Source organism: Cricetulus griseus, chromosome 3, assembly GCF_003668045.3.
Source record: "Cricetulus griseus strain 17A/GY chromosome 3, alternate assembly CriGri-PICRH-1.0, whole genome shotgun sequence".
NCBI lineage: Eukaryota > Metazoa > Chordata > Mammalia > Rodentia > Cricetidae > Cricetulus > Cricetulus griseus.
In genome coordinates, this window is record NC_048596.1 from 147854631 (window position 1) to 147874478 (window position 19848).

The 19848-nt window shown below is 38.2% G+C and overlaps 1 protein-coding gene across 3 annotated transcripts in view; it reads left to right on the forward strand.

Annotated features, from left to right (window-relative positions):
* Window positions 1-18926, forward strand: part of LOC100765471 (protein kinase C-binding protein NELL1) — an 864465-nt gene extending 845539 nt beyond the window's left edge. For all 3 annotated transcript variants that reach the window (XM_027410508.2, XM_027410509.2, XM_035442493.1), the window contains 3 exons: window positions 6477-6653; window positions 8820-9044; window positions 18574-18926. In XM_027410508.2, the coding sequence (XP_027266309.1) occupies window positions 6477-6653; window positions 8820-9044; window positions 18574-18624 (453 nt within the window). In that variant the 3' untranslated portion in view covers window positions 18625-18926. The remainder of the gene's footprint in view (window positions 1-6476; window positions 6654-8819; window positions 9045-18573) is intronic.
* Window positions 18927-19848: the final 922 nt, after the last annotated feature.

The following is a 19848-nucleotide window of genomic DNA, read 5'->3' on the forward strand; positions in this document are numbered from 1 at the left end:
TTCTGCTCCATGTCTTCCAAACTTTTAAATTTTCTGTTATAATAGGTTTTCTTTTATGCATGACTTACTTCTTTTTCTCTTACGGCTTTCAGTATGCTTTCTTTGTTCTGTATACTTAAGTGTTTTAACTATAATATGCTGTGGGATTTTTTCTGGTCTCTTGTGTTTGGTGTTCTGTGTGCTTCTTGTACATGTTTGGGTATATCTTCCCATAGTTTGGGTAAATGTTCTTCTATATTCTCACCAGAGACCTGGTCTTTGGCATTGATTTAGGATATTTCTCCCTTGTCTGTTTCTATTATTTTAAAGTGTGGTCTTTTCATGGTGTCCTACATTTCCTATATGTCCTTTTCCTATGTCTGTATTTTTTCATATTCTTTGCTTATTTCATCTAGATTGTCTACTTTATCTTTGAGTCCTGGTGCCCCATTTTCTACATGATTATTTCTACCTATAAGGCTTCCCTTTGTGTTTTCTAGTTGGGTCATTGGGTTTTCAATTCTATCTTCATTTCAGCTTGAGCCTTCTTCAATCTCTCTCTCTCTCTCTCTCTCTCTCTCTCTCTCTCTCTCTCTTGTTTTAATTCCATTTTCAAATCCTAGATTATCTTTTCATTTTCACCCACATTATGTGTTTATTCTTTTTAGGCTCATTGAATTATTTATTTGTGTCTCTTTAAGCTCTTTGAATTCTTTGAAGAAACTTATTGTTGCTCCTTTCAATTAAATGTGCTCTGAGAAATTTTTCTTTTATTAAACTTTTTCATTTATTTTATACACAGTTTTCCCTCCCTCTTACCTCCCAATTCATCCCCCACATCCCATCTAACCACCACCAATCCATTCCTCCTCCATCTCCATTCAGAAAGGGACAAGCCTCCCATGGGAGGCCATCAAGTTGAGGCAGGACCAAGCTCCTCCCCCTACATCAAGGCTGGGCCAGGTAACCCAGCTTGGGGAATAGATTCCCAAAAGCCAGCTCAGAAGCTAGGGATGCTTCTTAATTCCACTGCTATGACCCCCACAAACAGAGCAAGTTGCATAACTGTCACAGGCATGCATAGGACCTAGGTTGTTCCTATGCATGCTTCCCCCTAGCTGTTTGATCCAGAGTCTGTGAGCTCCCACAGGCAAGTCTTATTGGCAAACAGATTTACAAAACTTGTAGGAACAGATAAAGCCTTGGTCTTTCATATTGTTTGTATTTTTTAATGAGATCAGGACATATGGATTACTTTTATTAGTTTTGTGGTGAAATGGAAAAGGCAGGTTGCAGCAGAAGACAAATGTATGTATGGGTCAGGTTGGGCCTAGATGTTGAATATCATTTAGATGGAATGAAGTCAGGAGACTGGGATGATATTCAGGATGTGCATCTTGATCTGAGCCTAGAGTGCAGGAGTAGATCTTGGATTGTGCAAGTTGCATGGAGGGGAAAATTAAGTTAATTCATCAGGCTAGATCCTAGATAAGGAAGTGCAAAATATGTGTGGATGGAAAGATTGGATGTGGCATGGATAAGACTTGTAATTTGTAGAGGGGCAAGGTGGCTCCTGCTTAAAGCCTTGAGGTTGGCTTCAGCATAAGCTTTGTAGGCAGACTAGGTTGGAATATGGTATTGGGAAATTGAGTTAGATCTGGAGGGCAGGAGACAGTGAGTATCTCCCCTCAGTCACACTCACCCAGCTAGATCCTGGAGAGGGTTATTCAGGATCTGGCTGTGGTGTCTTTCTTTGCATAAGTTTTTCCAATTGCATTAATTTCCTTTGGTTGCAATTTTCCTGGGGTGAGGATGATTATTTTAAAACAGATGTAGAACCCCAAATCTCTTCTATGTTTCTACTCTCTGGCCTGGTAATCTGATTCTTTTGTTGTGATGTAATGAGTTGTGCATAAAAAAAAAAAACAAAAAAAAACAAAAAACAAAAAAACAGAGTTAGATGGCTCATAATGGCACATTGGCTCTCACTGCTCATGTGTGCTATTTCCCCATTTGTGGTTCAGGAGCTTCCTTCTGCTTCAGAGTCACTTGGGGGGTCTTGTTACAACTCTTAATCCAGACTCTGGCTTAAGTTTCTGGAGCAGTAGATACAGGGCGATGCCCCAAAATTACATTTCTAGCTATTTCCCATGATATAGTTATACTTTGGTTTTGAGAACTTCATTTTGAGAACAAATACCTTGGAATCTTTCAGTCTTATTTTAGCAGAAATCATATTTTCCTGTCCCATAACTTCCTAATGCTATAAAAATGCTTCTTAGAGAAAAATAATTTCATAAGAGTCTGTTTTTTGGGATCTAGTGTCTATTCTGTTATGAATTTTCTGCGTTGGGAATTATGTCAATTTATGAAAATGTGACACTGAAGGTATTTGTGTCCCTACACTTATAGAGGATGGGCTATGCTATTACCTAATATCAAAATTAATAATTGGAAAAATATTGGCCACCACAGTCTGATCAGTTTGTGAGGAAGTACAATAGATGGGTATAGAGTAATATTTATAATTTTATGGTTTATGTCAGGAATCAGCATTTTCTTTTTTTAAATTTTTTTTTAGATTAGTATATGAGTGTTTTGCCTGCATATATGTATGTATACCATGTGTGTGCTTGGTGCTCATGTAGGTAAGAAGAGAGCATCAGATGCTCTGGAATTGGAGTTACAGGTGATTGTGAGCCACCATGTGGGTGCTGGGGATCGAATCTGGGTCCTCTGCAAGAGCAACAAGTGTTCTTCACCACTGAGCCATCTCTCCAGCTCCCAGGAATCAGCATTTTCATTAAGCACAAGTTAACAAATAATTTAAATTTTGTAAACTGTGAGTACTGTGATACAAATACTTAACCTCACCACTGTGGTATAAAATCAACAGGATCCATGTAACTGTATCAGATGCTTGTGCTTTATGGAACTTTATCAGGCACTGCTGACTGTGAACTTGGCCATCAGCTTGCTAACTGTTAGTTTATATTTTTATTCAATGGATACATCAGAATTTCACATAAATCCAACTACTCAATTTAAGAGTTTCAGACAATGACATGGATGTGAATTGTATAGTCTTTGGTGAGTGAATTGGTATTGCAGTGACTCAATAATAAAATGTCATTTTAAATTTAAGACCTAGAATTTTACACAGTATACATACATTCAAATGTTTTTCTGCCAGTGTGAGTTTTCCTGCTTTTAAACATCTAAAAAATAATTTAAATGTTTTAATTCTTATTAATTGTGTGCATGGTTGAACTTCCATTATAAAATTGCCTGGAAACAGTGAAGTTCTAAGCAGGAGGGTACGAATTCAGCTTTGATATCTCATTGGAACCGGGGTCACCAACTTAGCTGGACAGTCCAAACTCAAACAAGGAGGATAGCTTGCTGAGTGTGGGCCCTGTTCTTGTCCCCACTTGGTGTCTACTGTGATAACACTCTGTGAGTAAGTCTTTATAATCATATTCTACTTGAATTAATGAAGCCACCTTTGGCATTTCCATTATCAAAAAAGATTTCTCTTGACAGTTGCTCTGTAATTCAAGGCCAACTGGAACATTGTCATTGTGCTGAAACTTAATAGAAGCTAAGAGGTGACTCGTTTGCATATTCACATAATTGATGAGATGTGAAATTGTTTTATTCTGCAATAACCCTGAAGGCTAACCATTCGTTCCTATTCATTCTGTTAGCTAGTAGGTAGGATTGGACCTCATGGCAAGAAATATAGTAATCTGTGAAAATCATTTATATTTTTGCTTGGTCCTGGTCTAAACCACATGGATTAGATACTTCCTTCAATACTTGGGAAATGAAATGTATTGCTACAGAAACTAAGTTGATGGTACTTGGGGAAACAGCTGAGTGTCAAAGTATATGCCTGGCAGATGTGTGTCCCTAGGTTCAGTTCTCAACACTGAAATAAAAAAGATGGCATAGTTCTATGAAATATATTCTTAGTGAAAGTGATGGGAGTCATGCTATAAGCCCATAAGCTGAGGACTTAATGTTGGAAGATTTCTATAATATGGACACATCAATGCTAGGTTATATAAAATATCTGGTTCAATTCACCTGTTTACTTCTAGATTCTCTCTCTCTCTCTCTCTCTCTCTCTCTCTCTCTCTCTCTCTCATATATATCTCAGTTTCTCTATATACACACATTTTTACATACTTATAGGAGGTCGGTGTTTTTGTAAAATTAATGTATGCATATGCATGCAATGCAAGTATCTGTATGTTTTTCATCTCTTGATATTTTGGAACAATGCTCCCTTTCCATTTTTATAGCAGAGACAATACACACATTTTGAGTGAAGGCTCCTTTTCACCCTCTTGAGTCATTACAAACGTATCCAGTATTTCCCTTCCACTCTCTGTAAGAAATGTAGTGCTTTAAGGATTTTCACTTTCACTTCCACTGAACTTAACCTTACCATCCATTTTATGGATGAAATGGACTAAGACATCATTGGAAGATCCATTTTTTTTTGCAGATGTCAGTAACTGTGAAGCTGTATGATCCATGGAAGATGATAAATGCAGTATCTGGTAAAAGTTGTGACTGACAGTGTAGGTGAGATGGATCTAATAGGATGAAATGCAACATGCATCAGAAAGCACATATCTTCCCAATCAACCAGCCACAGGTGATGGGGCAGGGCTTAATGAGGTTTTGGTCTTAATTAAGCTCAATATCAGTCAACACTGTGACATAACCAAAACAGGAAAACAAAGTGGCCTGCATTACAGAAAGTATAGTGAAAGCTAAACCATGGTGACAGAAACCCAGGTCACTCCTTGTTTCTGAAGACTTATATTTAGTTATCTGACTTGAGAAATGAAGTCATTAATCTCTGTTCAATGGGTAATCAGTATTAAATAGAATATAGGTAATACTTCACACCATTGGGAAAAGAGATAAGTATTTAGTTTTTGACTAATAAAGTTGGTGAAGATCATACCCAGTAGTCAAAGCTTGGAGGAGGGAGCCACCAAAGCTGCTGTGTAATGAAAAGATACAAACAATGGGAGCAGGTTGAGGAATCAGAGATGTTTCCCCAGAAGGAATAACTCAATGAATACATACAACGTAGCCTTTAATAACTGAAGATTGAGGTGTTATAAAAGAATGCAGGAGCTGTTTCAAGGAAAAGTAACTGAGGTCAACAGAGATAACAAGACTAAGACCCACAGTCATGTACCCGAAACACCTTTCTTAGTGGGAGTTCCCAAGGATGGATAATTTCAGTCTTTGTAACTTTTAGGTATGGCTGTTACAGTGAAGATAGACTTTGTGTCCTTTCAATGATCTAGCCCTAAGATTCAGAAATGCTCAAAAAAGTAACCATAGGGAGATGATGAGAAGTGGCACCATTGTTCTTCTAGAGGTCCCAAGCTCAGTTCCCAGCACCCTAGTTCACAAACACATGTAGCTTCAGCTCCAAGGGCTCTGGCTTCTGTAGGAACACACACACACACACACACACACACACACACACACACACACACACACACACAATTTTTTTTTTAGCAAAAGTAAACCTTTAACAAAACTAATTGTATCCATAAATGGTAGCCACAAGCCTCACACGTTAGCTTCTCCATTAGCAGAGATATACTTGTTTGATGAACATGCTACAAGTATTCAGTCTTAATGCTCAGGTGGTCTTGACTGTCTGTCAGTGCTTTGTAACCGTGTATGCCCAAGACTAGTACTCCTGAAACTGTATTGTGTCTATAATTTGGTAAACCACTTCATGGAGGGAGGTGACAACTTACCATAATTGCTTCAAATAAGCAACCTAAATACTTCCATGTAGAAGAAAATTCTTTTGAAACTCTAGAACATGGTTGTAGGTTTGGAGATTCTGCTGTACTGTGTGATATGTATAAGATACTTGTCTCTGGACCTCAGTTAATTCTCCCCACATCCCTTAAGTATCAAGGCTGGTATAACATTAGGTGAGTATATTTCAGTATGTTTGATGGTGTTTTAGCAGACAATGTCATGCTTTCAATATATATATATATATATATATATATATATATATATATATACATACATATATGCAGTTTGCCCTTGCTTCTGTTCATTTCTCTCTTGTTCTACTTCCCCTTTCCTGCTTGTTCACCCAGACTCTGCCACCAAGTGGTTGCTCAGCTGCCTGGGTTAGCTATAATTCTTATCTAGAAATGTAATTTTTAGAGTTTTTAAGAAATTCAAAGAACACACTGATTTTTTTTCTTGGGATGAACTTAGTAATGCTGCTATTTTGACTCAGCTAGCTCTGTAGGTTAGTTCTGTGAAAGAAAGCCTGTGCCTGCTTTGAACAGGGTGGGAAGTAGCTAAGACAGAGGCAGAGTCTAGGAAGTTTTTTCTGTGTCCTCTATGAAGTGTTTACAGGGCTTGATTTTCATAGTGCATCTGTGCATGCATTTTCCTAATCATAAAACCTCCTTGACCTCACTCCTCAACAGGACGGGAAAATATTCTGCCGGCGAACAGCTTGTGATTGCCAGAATCCAAATGTTGACCTTTTCTGCTGCCCAGAGTGTGACACCAGGGTCACAAGCCAATGTTTAGATCAAAGCGGACATAAGCTGTATCGAAGTGGAGACAACTGGACCCACAGCTGCCAGCAATGCCGGTGTCTGGTATGTCAGTTTTCTGGGGATTCTGTGCCTTTGCTCTAGAAAAGGTTATAAACTCATGTGCTTTGGGGCTGGAATTCCCAGATGTTTGCAGTATTATGCAGAGCATTGTGGAGCTTTACTTAACCAGGGGACCATGTACTGTGCCTGGCGATATTTACATTGCATTTAAAATGCCCAAAAAGTAAGAAGAATGTACTAATGGAACAGATTTAACCTGAGCAAAGTTTGCATATGCCCATTTATTTTAAAATGTCCAGAGCAAGGAAAATCCTCATCAAGTATCCTTCCGTGGCTTGTTAGGCAATAGTTGTCCAGAAAGAACCAAGCCTATTATTGCTTTTGACATAACCTTTAAAAGTGTCAATAGAAGAAACATAATAGAAGCAATGGGTTTGGGTGAACAAGGCTGAGAACCCAATTCTATAATTGTCTCAAGGACTAGGTTGGTGTGGACACTTTGGACGTGTCATAACCTCTCAGTTACTATGCTTTTCTGTAAGTATCCACAGATGGATGAGTCTCAATTTCAGAGATTGTTAGGGAGAAAAGAGAGTGTATGTGAAAGATGAATACCACACTCAATACACAGAAGGCCCTTAACATAGTGACTATTGTTGTTACTGTTTTATTCCATAGAAAATCTGTCCAAATAGAAAAAATATTTTAAATATTTATGTAAGGATACTAATAATATTTCTGAATAGGGGAAAGTTCAAAGAAAATGTCCAATTTCCAGAACTGGTTCATTGTGTTTCAAATTGCAGCACAGGCAGTGATTTCTAAGGATGAAAGACTTGCAAGTTGGGAATTGTGGGATTGTGGTGCTCCATCTCTGAGCATTCTACCTGAGTCAGCTCTTAAAGGAAACTCTTAGCTTTCTCCTTAATGTTTACTGAAATGAATTTTTCTCTTTCTGGATATTATGTGAAAACTAGCACCCAGAAAGTTGTTATCTAAGTTCCCATAAATCCCCAGGGTAATGTACAAGCAGTCCTAACATGTATCCTTTACAATCCATCTTAATACTAAGACTGCAACATAGATTAATTCAGTTCATGGCCAATTTTACAAATTCCCACCCAAGGGCAAACACATCCAGCACAACTACAGATCTGTTTCCAGTGTCAGTCTGGAAAACCACACTTCTTTTTTGAGAGGCCAGTCATCAGATAACTGGAGTTACTGGCATCATCTTACATATGAAGTTTTCATTCAAAGAATTTCAAAAGCACATCTTGTATGTCCAGTCCTTGGAATATATAGTCCTTTTGAATTACAGAAGCTCCTGAGCATTAACTTAAAATTACTTTAGAATAATAGGGGTCACGTTTAATAAATATTTTTCAAGATTTTACCTCTTACAGATGCTAAATAATGTCATGTGTTCAAGGAAGACATAGTCAAAACATCAACAACCCAGAGTCTGTAAACATTGGCTAAATTAAATGAGACTTAACCACAGGTGACAGTAAGTAGTGTGATGACAATGAGGATGTGTGGAGAGACCTTGCTGATATAGGCAGCTCCATGGTGCTTGTAGCCAGAATATGAGGCCATTAGAAGCTCCATCATTCTAGTTGTGACATGGAGAACTAAGCCTCATGAGGTAGTTTCTCCTGAGGACACCCAACCTCATCTCTGAACTTGACACCAGCTTCTCAGTTGATGCTGCTGTTGCAATATTCAACTTTGGGTCTCACTTTTGACCTTAAAAAAAGTGGGCATCTCTTTGTTGTTTGTTTTATTAGCATCTGTTGGACAAAACTCTGACCATCAGCAGCAAGAGAAAACAACCAATCAAAGTCTGAAAAGCTCAAGTTAATGTTGAGTTGTATCAAATATACAGTACAACCTGATTTTAAAAATAAATAAAACATGATAAAATAACTGTAGGCTGTGCTTAGAACACAAACTTATTTAAGATTTTCTGTCAACGCTGCATTTGGTGGTCAGAAAAACCATCCTGAGGAAGGTATTAACTTCATAGAAGTCACATGTGTAGAAGGTGTGTTCATAGAGAAAGACTGATCATATGTATTGTGGTACATGTTAGAAGCATTCAGCAAGGAGAATAATGAGATTTTAGTGATTTTCTGCTGCAAGGAATACTGGGAATATAACACTGTGTAAGAATGAGGATGACTCATTTCATCTTTCTCTCCACAGGAAGGGGAGGCAGACTGCTGGCCCCTAGCCTGTCCTACTTTGAGCTGTGAATACACAGCCATCTTTGAAGGGGAGTGTTGTCCCCGTTGTGTCAGTGACCCCTGCCTGGCTGATAATATTGCCTATGACATCAGAAAAACTTGCCTGGACAGCTCTGGTATTTCAAGGCTGAGTGGTGCAGTGTGGACAATGGCTGAATCTCCCTGTACAACCTGTAAATGCAAGGTAACCAGCTTTCGTGGTGTGTATGTGGCACAGATAGTTTCCTTCTGGAATCTCTGAATTCAGATTCCATGAAGTACATGTTCTCACAGGAGAACAGTAAGTATATACAGATAATAGCTGGTCCTTGTATAAAGGTAGATTCCAAATGGATATGGAATAATACAAATCTGCCTTTAAAATTACTGAATTTTAACAACTGACTCTAAGCTCAGCAATAGATAATTCAAGTTATTTTGACCTTCAATATAGAAAAATAAGGGGAGATAAGAGCAGTATAGGGAGATAGAAAGAGAAGGAAGAAGTAGGAAAGGGGAGAAAAGAGAATGAGCACACAGCTTCTTAGCTTCATCCTGGAAAATTACAGAGACTATCAATGGCTTGGGGTAGGGAATCTATGTAGCTGTTTCCTCTGTCTTATTTTACATTGCCAGACATATTCCTGCATCACTTGCTGTGGTGTTTTGACTGTGATTATTTCTGTCTTTTAGGAGGATTCCCCATGAAATATCCTCATGTGTCTTTTGCAATTGAAAGGTGGCCCTCCCTCCCCTCAGTGTACATAGAATTGTGACCAAAGGCGACTTACAGTGATGCTTCATCGAGCAGTCAAAATCTCAGCTAAAACATCACTTGTAGATTCTTAAGATTAAGCATATTAAGAAAGATAGTCAATGTGGTTCCATCACAGTCTGCCTCCACCTCAGCCATTAGAGGAGGCTTTCCAGCCTGTCTTTTAATGGATTTATTTGTGTCAGCATTTTTTTGTTTCCTAGAATGTACTATCTTAGGATGAATCCCCAGCAGAAAAAAATGTCAAACACCCAATAGCAAAAGACCCATGATCCCATGTGTACTTTCACCAAACAAGATGCCCAAGAGACAGAGGCACCTGGGTCATCCAATTTCTTTTCCTCATTTTATTTTATTGAAAATAATTTTTTCAATATATCCTGATTATATTTTCCCCTCCCCCTACACCTCCCAGTTTATCCCCACCTCCTCTCTCACCTTGATATACCCGCTTCCTGTCTCTCCTTAGAAAACAAACAGGAATCTAAGGGATACTAATAAACAAAAACAGGATAGAATTAGATAAAATGAATATGTTGGAACAGGATGAAACAAACACAAGGAAAAGAGCCCCAGAAAAGGCACAAGAAATATCCATAAATGCAAAGACCTTTTCATTTATACACAGGAATCCTATAAAATCACAAAACTGGAAGCTACAACATGTACACAAAGTAGGTATAGAGTAAAAATTAAAACGAAAATAAAAACTAAAAACAAAAAGAAATATTTTTAAAAAAGAAATGAAAAAGGTCTGACATGACACTGTGAGGCAAAGGACCTGCAGAGATACCACTGAGTTCATTTTTGGTTGGCCATCAACTGCTGGACATGGGGCCTACCCTTAAAATTATTTGTCTCCCCAGTGACACTGCGTCAGAGAAAACTAAATTTTCATTTGTGAGTGTTATCAGTTGGAGATGGTTTCTGTGTTAGGGATGGGTAAATGGATGCACTTCTCCTTTCAGCTCTGTGCAGTCCCTATGTCTGCTACCTCAGTGTCTGTGGGTTCATGTGTGTGTCGGTCCTATTGTATTTTGAAGGCCTTGTTTATTTGGTATCCTTTATCTCCTCTGGCCTTTACACTCATTCTGTCTCATTTTCTGGATGGTTCCTTGAGCCTGAGGGGAGGGACTTGATGGAGATATCCCCTTTAAGGCTGAATGTTCTGAGGTCTCTCGCTCTTTGCATAGTGTCTGGCTGTGGATAAAAATATGGATATTTTTCCCATATAGTACAGGAAGAAGCTTCTGTGATGATGGCTAAACAAAGCACTGATCTATGAATATAATAGAATGTCATTAGGAGATTTTTTATTGTTACATTATTTTACTTTAGAATAGTAGTATCTGGTTCTACCGTAGGTCCTTGGACTATCTAGTCTCAGGCTCTTGGTTACCCAAGCAGTGTCATATATGGAATGCATCTTACAGAGTGGACCTTAAGTGAAATCAGATAGTTGTTGTTTACTCCCACAGCTTTATGCCAGCATTGCCCTAACATATTTTGTGGGCAGGACATCATTGTAGATAAAAAAGTTTATAGCTTGGTCAATGTCTACATTTCTACTTTAGTAGCTTATAGAGTACCTTCCTGTACCAAAGACAGTAGTAGCACATAGGGTCAATGATCTGTATAAGCACCAGCTCAACTTCTTCATCTTGAATAAGATGCACATATGTTGTCTTCAGCAATGGTGTCTTGAAATCAGTTTGTGGAGAGCAACCTATAGACTTAGCAATACCCTGGGTTGTTTGGGGATTGCCTTAGAACAACCTCTTTGACCAAAATCTCAATTAGATATAACCTAATTCCAGTACTGAAAGTTTCATTTTCAAGGGATGTCCTAGAAGAACTTTGTCTTCTCTGTTACATCATTTAGATTTCATACACACACACACACACACACACACACACACACACACGTATGTATATATACATATATATACTTCTACTATATTAGGTTACAGTATGACCCATCAAATGGCCCTGAGTTTTAGCTGCCCTCCCCCTACTCCTTCCCTTTATCTGCTTCCTTCTTGTTCCAGCCTTCTGGTCCAGTACCCCACCTCCTCCACCCATAGCTATACATTTGATTTCCCCTTCCTAAGGAGATCTGTTCATCTCACTAGTCCCTTACTCTACACCAACCTCAGTGGTTCTATGGAGAGTAGATTGTTCTCACTGGTTTAACAACTAATATCCACATATAAGCAAATACATTCCATATTTGTCCTTCTAGGACTGGGATAACTCACTCAGAATGATTATTTTCTAGTTCCCTTTGCCTGCAAATTTCATGATATCATCAAAAATGTCTGATTAATACTCCATTGTGTAAATATAGCACATTTTCTTTATTCATTCTTCTGTTGAGGAACATCTAAGTTGTTTCCAGTTTCTTGATATAAAAAGAGCAGCAACAAACATGATTGAACAAATGCTTCTGAGGCTGGTAGATTCACATCTTTCTGAGGAACTGCCATATCAATTTTCAGGGTGGCTTTACAATTTGTATAGCCAGGAATGAATGAGTAATTCCCTTATTCCACATCTGTGCCAGCATGCAACACTTGCATTATTGATCTGACAGGTGTAAGATGGAATCTCAAAGCACTTTTGAATGGCATCTCTCTGATGGCTAAAGATTTTGAGTATTTATTTGTGTTTCTCAGTTAGTTTGAGTTTTCTCTATTGAGAATTCTTTGTTTATGTCTATACTGGATTTTAATTGGATTATTTGGTTTTCTGATATCTAGTTTCTTGGGTTCTTTATATATTTGGATACCAGTCTTCTATCAGATATGGATTTGGTAGGAAAAAATTTTCCCATTCTGTAGTTGGCTGCTTTGTCTGAATAGCAATGTCCTTTGCCTTACAGAAGCTTTTCAGTTTCCTAAGGTCCCATTTATTAATTGTTGATCTTTGTGCCTGCACTATTGGTGTTCCATTCAGAAAGTCTTCTTTTGTGCTAATGATTTCAAGATTAAGTCCCACTTCCCTATCTATCAGGTTCAGTGTATCTGGTTTAATGTTGAGGGTTTTGAGCCATATGGCACTACGTTTTGTGCAAGGTGATACATATGGATCATTGATAGCATTCTATATGCTATCAATCAGTTTGACCTTTTGTTGAAAATGCTGTCTTTTTTCCAGTGTGTGTTTTCTGGCCCTTTTATTGTCTAAAATAAAAATCAGTTTCCATAGGCATGTGAATTTATATCTGGGTCTTTAATTCCATTGAACAGTGGATGAATTTTTGTGCCAATACCATGCAGTTTTTATTGCTATAGCTTTGTAGTACAAACTGAAATTGGGGACAGTGATACCCCCACAGTTATTTTATAAATTATTTTAGTTATCCTTGTTTTATTCTTTTTGTATATACCTATGAAGCTGAGAATTCTGTTAAGATCTGTGAAGAATTGGGCTGGATTTTGTTTGCTTGTTTGTTTGTTTGTTTTTCGAGACAGGGTTTCTCTGTGTAGTTTTGGAGCCTATCCTGGCACTCGCTCTGGAGACCAGGCTGGCCTTGAATTCACAGAGATCCGCCTGCCTCTGCCTCCCAAGTGCCACCAACGCCCGGCTTTGGGCTGGAATTTTGATGGGAATTGCACTGAATTTGTAGATTGCTTTTGGTAGAATGGCAATGTTGGCTGTATTAATCCATGAGCATTGCAGATCTCACTATCTTCTTATATCTTCAGTTTCTTCCACAGTGTCTTAAAGATTTTATCATACAAGTCTTTCACTTGCTTGGTTAAGTATTACCACAAAGTATTTTATATTATAACACGATTTGATGGGTTTTGTGTCTAAATTTCTTTCTCATTTGTCATTGTATATAGAATGGCTACTGATTTTTTGTGAATTAATCTTGTATGCAGCTATTTTTCTGAAAATGCTTATCAGCTGTAAGCGTTCCCTGGTAAAATTTTTGGGATCAGTTATGTATATTATCATATCATCAGCAAATAGGAATACTTTGGCTTCTTCCTTTCTAATTTGTATCCCTTTGATCTTAAGTTGTCTCAATGCTCTAACTAAGACTTTAAGTATTATATTGGAAAGGAATAGAATGGACTACCTTATCTTGTTCCTGATTTTAGTAGAATTTCTTTGAATTTCTTTCCATTTAAACATATGTTGCCTATGGGTTTGCTGCAAACACTTTTATCATGTTAAGGTATGTCTCTTGTATCCCTAATTTCTCTCCTGCAGTTTTATCATAAGGAATATTAGATTTTTGTAGAAGGCCTCTTCTGCATCTAATAAGATGATCATGTCTTTTTTTCTGTCAGATGGTTTATGTGATGGATTACATTTATTGATTTTTATATATTGATCCATCCTTATATCTCTGAGATAAGCCTACTTCATCATGGTAGATGATCTTTTTGATGTGTCCTTAGATTTCATTTGCATGTATTTTATTGAGTAATTTTACATCTATGTTTGTAAGGGAAATTGGTCTGTGGCTATCTTTGTTTGGTTTTTAATGTTGCTTTGGTGGGGTGACTGTGGTCTCATAAAATGAGTTGGACAATTTTCCCTCTGTTTCTGTTTTGTGGATTAATTTGAACAATGTTTTTGTTAACTCTTCTTTGAAATTCTGATAGATTTCTGGCCTTGGACTTTTTTTCTGGTTGGGAGATTTTTAATTACTCCTTTTATTTTACTAGAGGTTATATGTCTGTTTAAATTGCTAATCTGATCTTGATTTAACTTTGGTAAGTGGTATATACTGGGATATTTAATCATTTCTTTTAGATTTTCCAATTTGGTGGGATACAAGTTATTAAAGTGTGTCCTTATAAATGTATTTCTTTGGTATCTGCTGTTATGACCCACTTGCATCTCAAGTTTTATTAATTTGAATCTTCTCTCATTGTCTTTTAAATAATTTGGCTAAAGGCTCGTCAATGTATTGATGTTGATGTTCTCTGACAACCAACTTTTTGTTTCTTACTGTTTTATTGATTACAGCCCTAAGGGTTTCTTTTTGTTTGTTTGTTTGTTTTTTCTGTCTACTCACTTTGGTTGTGATTTCTTCTTTCTGTTCTAGAGCTTTCAGGTGTGCTGCTAAGTTACTAGTAGGTGATCTTTCCAATTTTTTGGGAGACACCTAGTGCTATGAAATTGCCTCTTAGAACCACCTTCATTATGTCCCCTAAGTTTGGGTATATTGTATTTTCATTTTCACTCAATTTTAAAGGTTTTAAATTACTTTCTTAATTTCTGTTCTGATACATTTTGTTTTCATTCAGTAATGAGTTGCCATCATTTTGTAGGGTTTCTGTTGTTCATATCCAGCTTTAATCCATGGTGGTCAGATAGGATGCAGGGTGTTGTTTTAACTTTATGTTACCTGTTGAGACTTGCTTTTTGTACAAATATGTGGTCAGTTTTGGGGAAGTTCTATGAGCTGCTGAGAAGAAAGTATTTTTGTAAGTGCTTGAATGAAATGTTCTGAAAATATCTGTTAGGTCCTTTTGGTTTATCAGTTAGCACCATCATTTTTCTGTCTAGTTTTTAATGTGGATGACATGTTTACCAGCAAAAGTGGTGTATTTAAGTTTCAAACTATCAGTGTGTGATGGTCAATGTGTAATTTAATCTGTAGTAATATTTCTTTGCAAACTTGGGTGCCTTTGTGTTTCATCCATATACATTAAGATTGTCAATGCCCTCTTGGGAGATTTTTCCTTTGATGAGAACATAGTGTTTTTATCCATCCATCTCTTCTGATTAGTTTTGGTTCAAAATCTATTTTGTCAAATATTAATCTGGCTATAATCTTCTTAAATACCCTTGCTTGGGATATCTTTCTCCATGCTTTTATCCTGAGGTGATGTCTATCCTGGATGTTTATGTATTTCTTGGATACAGAAGAAGGGTTGATCCTGTCTTCACATCCATTTTTTTTTTTTTTTTTAGTTTGTGTCTTTTTATTAGGGACTTAATACCATTGGTGTTGAGAGTTATCAATAAGCAATGTTTGCTGATTCTAGTTATTTTGTTGTTGTTGTTGTTGGTGGTGGTGTTGTGTGTGTGTGTGTGTGTGTGTGTGTTGCCATCTTTCTTCTCTTCTGATTTTCTGTTTCCTGTATGTGGTTATCCTCTTCAGGTTGAAATTTTGTTTTTAGTACCTTCTATAGGATTGGGTTTGTTGATAAATATTCCTTAAATTTGGCTTTATTTTGGAATATATTTCTCCTTCTCTTGTGATTCAAAGTTTTACTGGGTGTAGTTGTCTGGGCTGGTGTCTGTGTCTCTTAGTTTGATGAAGGTTTTATTGGCTCTTAGAGTCTCCATTGAAAAGTCAGGTGTTCTAATAGGTCTGACTTTATATGTCTTTTTCCTGTGAAGTTTTTGATATTCTGTCTTTGTCCAGAGTTTTGATTATTATGTGCCAAGGGAACTTGCTTTTCTGGTCAAATCGATTTGGTGTTCTGTATGCTTCTTGTACTTTGATTCTTTAAGTTAGAGAAATTTTGTTGAAAATATTTTCTGTGCCTTTGACCCAAGTTTCTTTTCCTTCCTGTATTCCTATTATTCTTAGATTTGGTCTTTTCATACTGTCCCAGATGTCCTAGGTGTTTTCTGTCTGGAATTTTTTAGATTTAGCCTTTTCTGACCTAGGTGTCCATTTCTTTTATCTTGTCTTCATTGCCTGAGATTCTCTTGTCCATCTCTTGTATTCTCTTGGTGAGACTTGCCTCTGAGGTTCCTGATCAAGTTCCTAAAATTTTCATTTTCATGTTTACATCAGTTTGGGTTTTCTTAATAATTCTATTCTTGCTTTCAGGTCTGGAACTGTTGTATTCATTTCCTTTCATGGATTGTTTGTGTTTTCATAGATTTCTTTAAGGGATAAATTCATTTCCTCCTTAAAGAAATTCATATTCATATATTCTATTTTATGTGCATTTTTGTGCTTCAATTTGTTGCATTTTTCAGGGCATATTGTGGTAGGATTATTGTGCTCTACTGGGGACATATTGTTCTTGCAGTTGTTGATTTTGTTATTATGCTGGGCATCTAGGCATCTGAATTTGAGATGATTGTAAGTCTGGGTGCTGATATCTGATCTTGTCTTTATGGGTGGGTGTTTTGTTCCTTGGTTGATTTTGTCCTCTCTGGTTCTTAGGTGGGTATGGTTGCTGTGTGTGAGCTAGTAGGTAACACTACTATGATACTACCAAGTGTGTTCACTGGGAGTTTGAGTACAATGTGTTTCTGGGTATTGGGTGCTGACACTTCGGAATAGGGGTGGGTGATTGAGAGACTCCACAGGAGGAAGGAAAACAGGCTGCTCCACCAGGATCTATCTAGTCTAGTCCCTAGGAGTGGGGGCAGAGAGTAAGAAAAGGCCACAACAGGTGCTCTGGTACAGATATGGAATGAGCCTAGAGGATTTAGTTTGGAGGAAATGAGAGTGGAGACATGAAGCTTGCTACCTGCTTTGCTGACCTATTTGATTTTCTGGCAGGCTTGGCAAGAGGGCTCCTAGGGATGCTTTCTATAGCTGGGCACTGAAACCAAGGGAAGTGAGGAGAGGAAGGTTAGAGGAGAAGATCTGACTAGATCTGGAGATGGGAGCAGAGAGGAAAGGGACCACAGCAGTGCTCTGAGAGGAAGAATGGACCACAGCAGGTACTCTAAGAGGAAGTGGGGACCACAGCAGGTGCTCTGAAAGGAAGGCTGACCACAGCAGGTGCTCTGAGATGAATGGGGATCACAGCAGGTGCTCTGAGAGTAAGTGGGGGACCATAGCAGGTGCTCTGAGATGAAGGGGGACCATAGCAGGTGCTCTCAGAGAAAGGAGACACCACAGCAATGCTCTAAGAGAAAGTGGGGACTGCAGCAGGTACTCTGAGAGCAAGGGGGACACAGCAGGTACTCTGAGAGGAAGGGGGACCATAGCAGGTGCTCTGAGATGAAGGGGAACCACAGCAGTGCCCTGGGAGGAAGGGGAATCATGGCAGGCAGGCTCTGACAGAGTTGGAGATGAGACTGAATGACTGAATTTGGAAAAGAGGAGGTAGAGTGATGATTTGCAGGTATCAAATGGGTTTTCAAGACTGCCTTCTGGAGTTGGGGACTGGGACAAAAGAATGAGTGGGAAAGGAGATTGGGGGAGAAGTTCTGTATTATCTGTTGTATATGGGGGCAGAGAGGAGGGGAGTCTACAGCAGGTGGCCTGCCACAGAACTAGGAATGGACTAGTCTTTGGAAGAGAGGAAAGAGAAGTGGAGCTCTGCAGTTACCTCACCTGATTTCCCAGCAGGCATGGCTGGTAGCTTACCAGGGAATCCATGTGGGAGCTGGGGGCTTGGAGACTGGAATGACTCAAGGGATATTGGAGATATGTGTGATCCATTGGAGATGGGAGCAGAGAACATCTAATTCCTTTTTAATGTCAGGTTTGAAATTCATTAAAGGGAATTATAAAGGCATATTTATATTAATTGATGAAATTGAATTTTAATAAACTGCCCTGAATTTATTCACCTAAACACTCCTTACTCCTGATCTTGATGAGGTGAGCAGCCATGTTTACCCTTGATGTCTGCACTTTTATGGACTCTATTTTGGATTTGCCTTTAATCTTACTTTCATTAGTTTCTGAGATGGCTAGTTGTTTCCTTTGAGATATTTATATTTGTGAAGAATGTTTTGGAAATAAGTTTATCAAATAAATTGTGAAAACTTGGATTGTTGGAGTGTACTTGGAGCATAGATTGAACGCGGGCAAGACATGAAACGGGTCTGCTAGAAAAGCCTACAAGTCACCTGGAAGATTGTGCCTGCCATGCTTACTTCCTCTTCCTAACTGGATACCCTCTTCCCATTTGTGAAGTGTAACATCTGTTCAGCTGTTGTGAATACAGATGACAAACTGCTCATAGCTGTATAGTCTGTCTCAGTGGTTGACACTTATGTTCTTTTTGTACAGAATGGGAGAGTCTGCTGCTCGGTGGATCTGGAGTGTCTTGAAAATAATTGAAGTATTTAAAATGGACTCATCATGGAATAAAAATGGACAAAATGACCATCCAACCTGAGGAGGAAGAGGGGCTGATTTTTTTTTTGTAACCACAGTCAATTACCAAAGTCTCCATCTGAGGACGGTGTTTGGGTGGCCTTAGCCACTTTGCTCATCCTTGCTGACCTAGTCTAGATGCCTGCAGTGCTGTGCATTTCAGTCAATGGTTGTTGAGTCTCCGTGTTGTAAATCACCTTCCCCTCATCAGATCATGCGGATACATTTAAAGGATCCCATGATAAATGTTAATGTATTTTTTGTTTATTTTGTGTACTAACATAATAGAGACTTGACACCATTTATTTATTTTTCTTGATTTTTTTGATTCAGGTTCTAAAAATAAAGTTGCCTGTTGTGACTTTTGTCTCATTCACTGCACACAGTATGGAGGTTCCTATGGGACATTTTGATGAAGATGTGTAGCATCTGTCCACGGTATCCTTCAGTTTCAAACTGTTGAACACAGATGCCCACTCACTCAGCTGAAAACTGTTCAGGGCAATTATAGTACACTGAAGGGGAAAGGATGCCAGACATCATTAAACATCATTTCAAAAAGTACTATCCCCTCCCTGTTGCAAAAAAAATCAATGAAGTGACTCATTTGCTCACAATTTCTAAGTGGTGATCTTAAAAGCCCTTCTTAGCATCGGAAGCCAAATTTATTTTTATATCAGTTTTATACAGCACTTATAACCAGCAACACACCTTAATTGTTATTATTAAAGTTAAGGGAATAATGCAAGTCTCTCCATATTACATAAGCAGATTAAGGAATCTGCTCAGTCATTGCTTTTTTTGGCAGAGGTATTTGATTTGCACCCTCAGTGTTTGACTTCTGAGGTGTCTGATTCCCCGACCAGTGCTGTTCCACTAATGACATTCTGCCTTCGATGGGTGAAGGGGACACAAGCCTTTAAGAAAATCTGTTTGCAAAAAACAAAAAACAAAAGGAAAGAAAATCTGTTTGCATGTTTTTGTGACTGTTTTCACTTCAGTCGATGCTTACTTGTTCGTACATTCATTTTATTTAATGTATGTGAGTGTTTTGCCTGCCTGGATGTCTGTGCACCATGTGTGCCTGGTGCGTGTGGAGATCAGAAGGCATTCGGTCACCAAGAACTGGAGTTACAGATGGTGGTGAACTGCCAAATGGGTGCCTAGAATGAAGGCAATTCTAGGCAC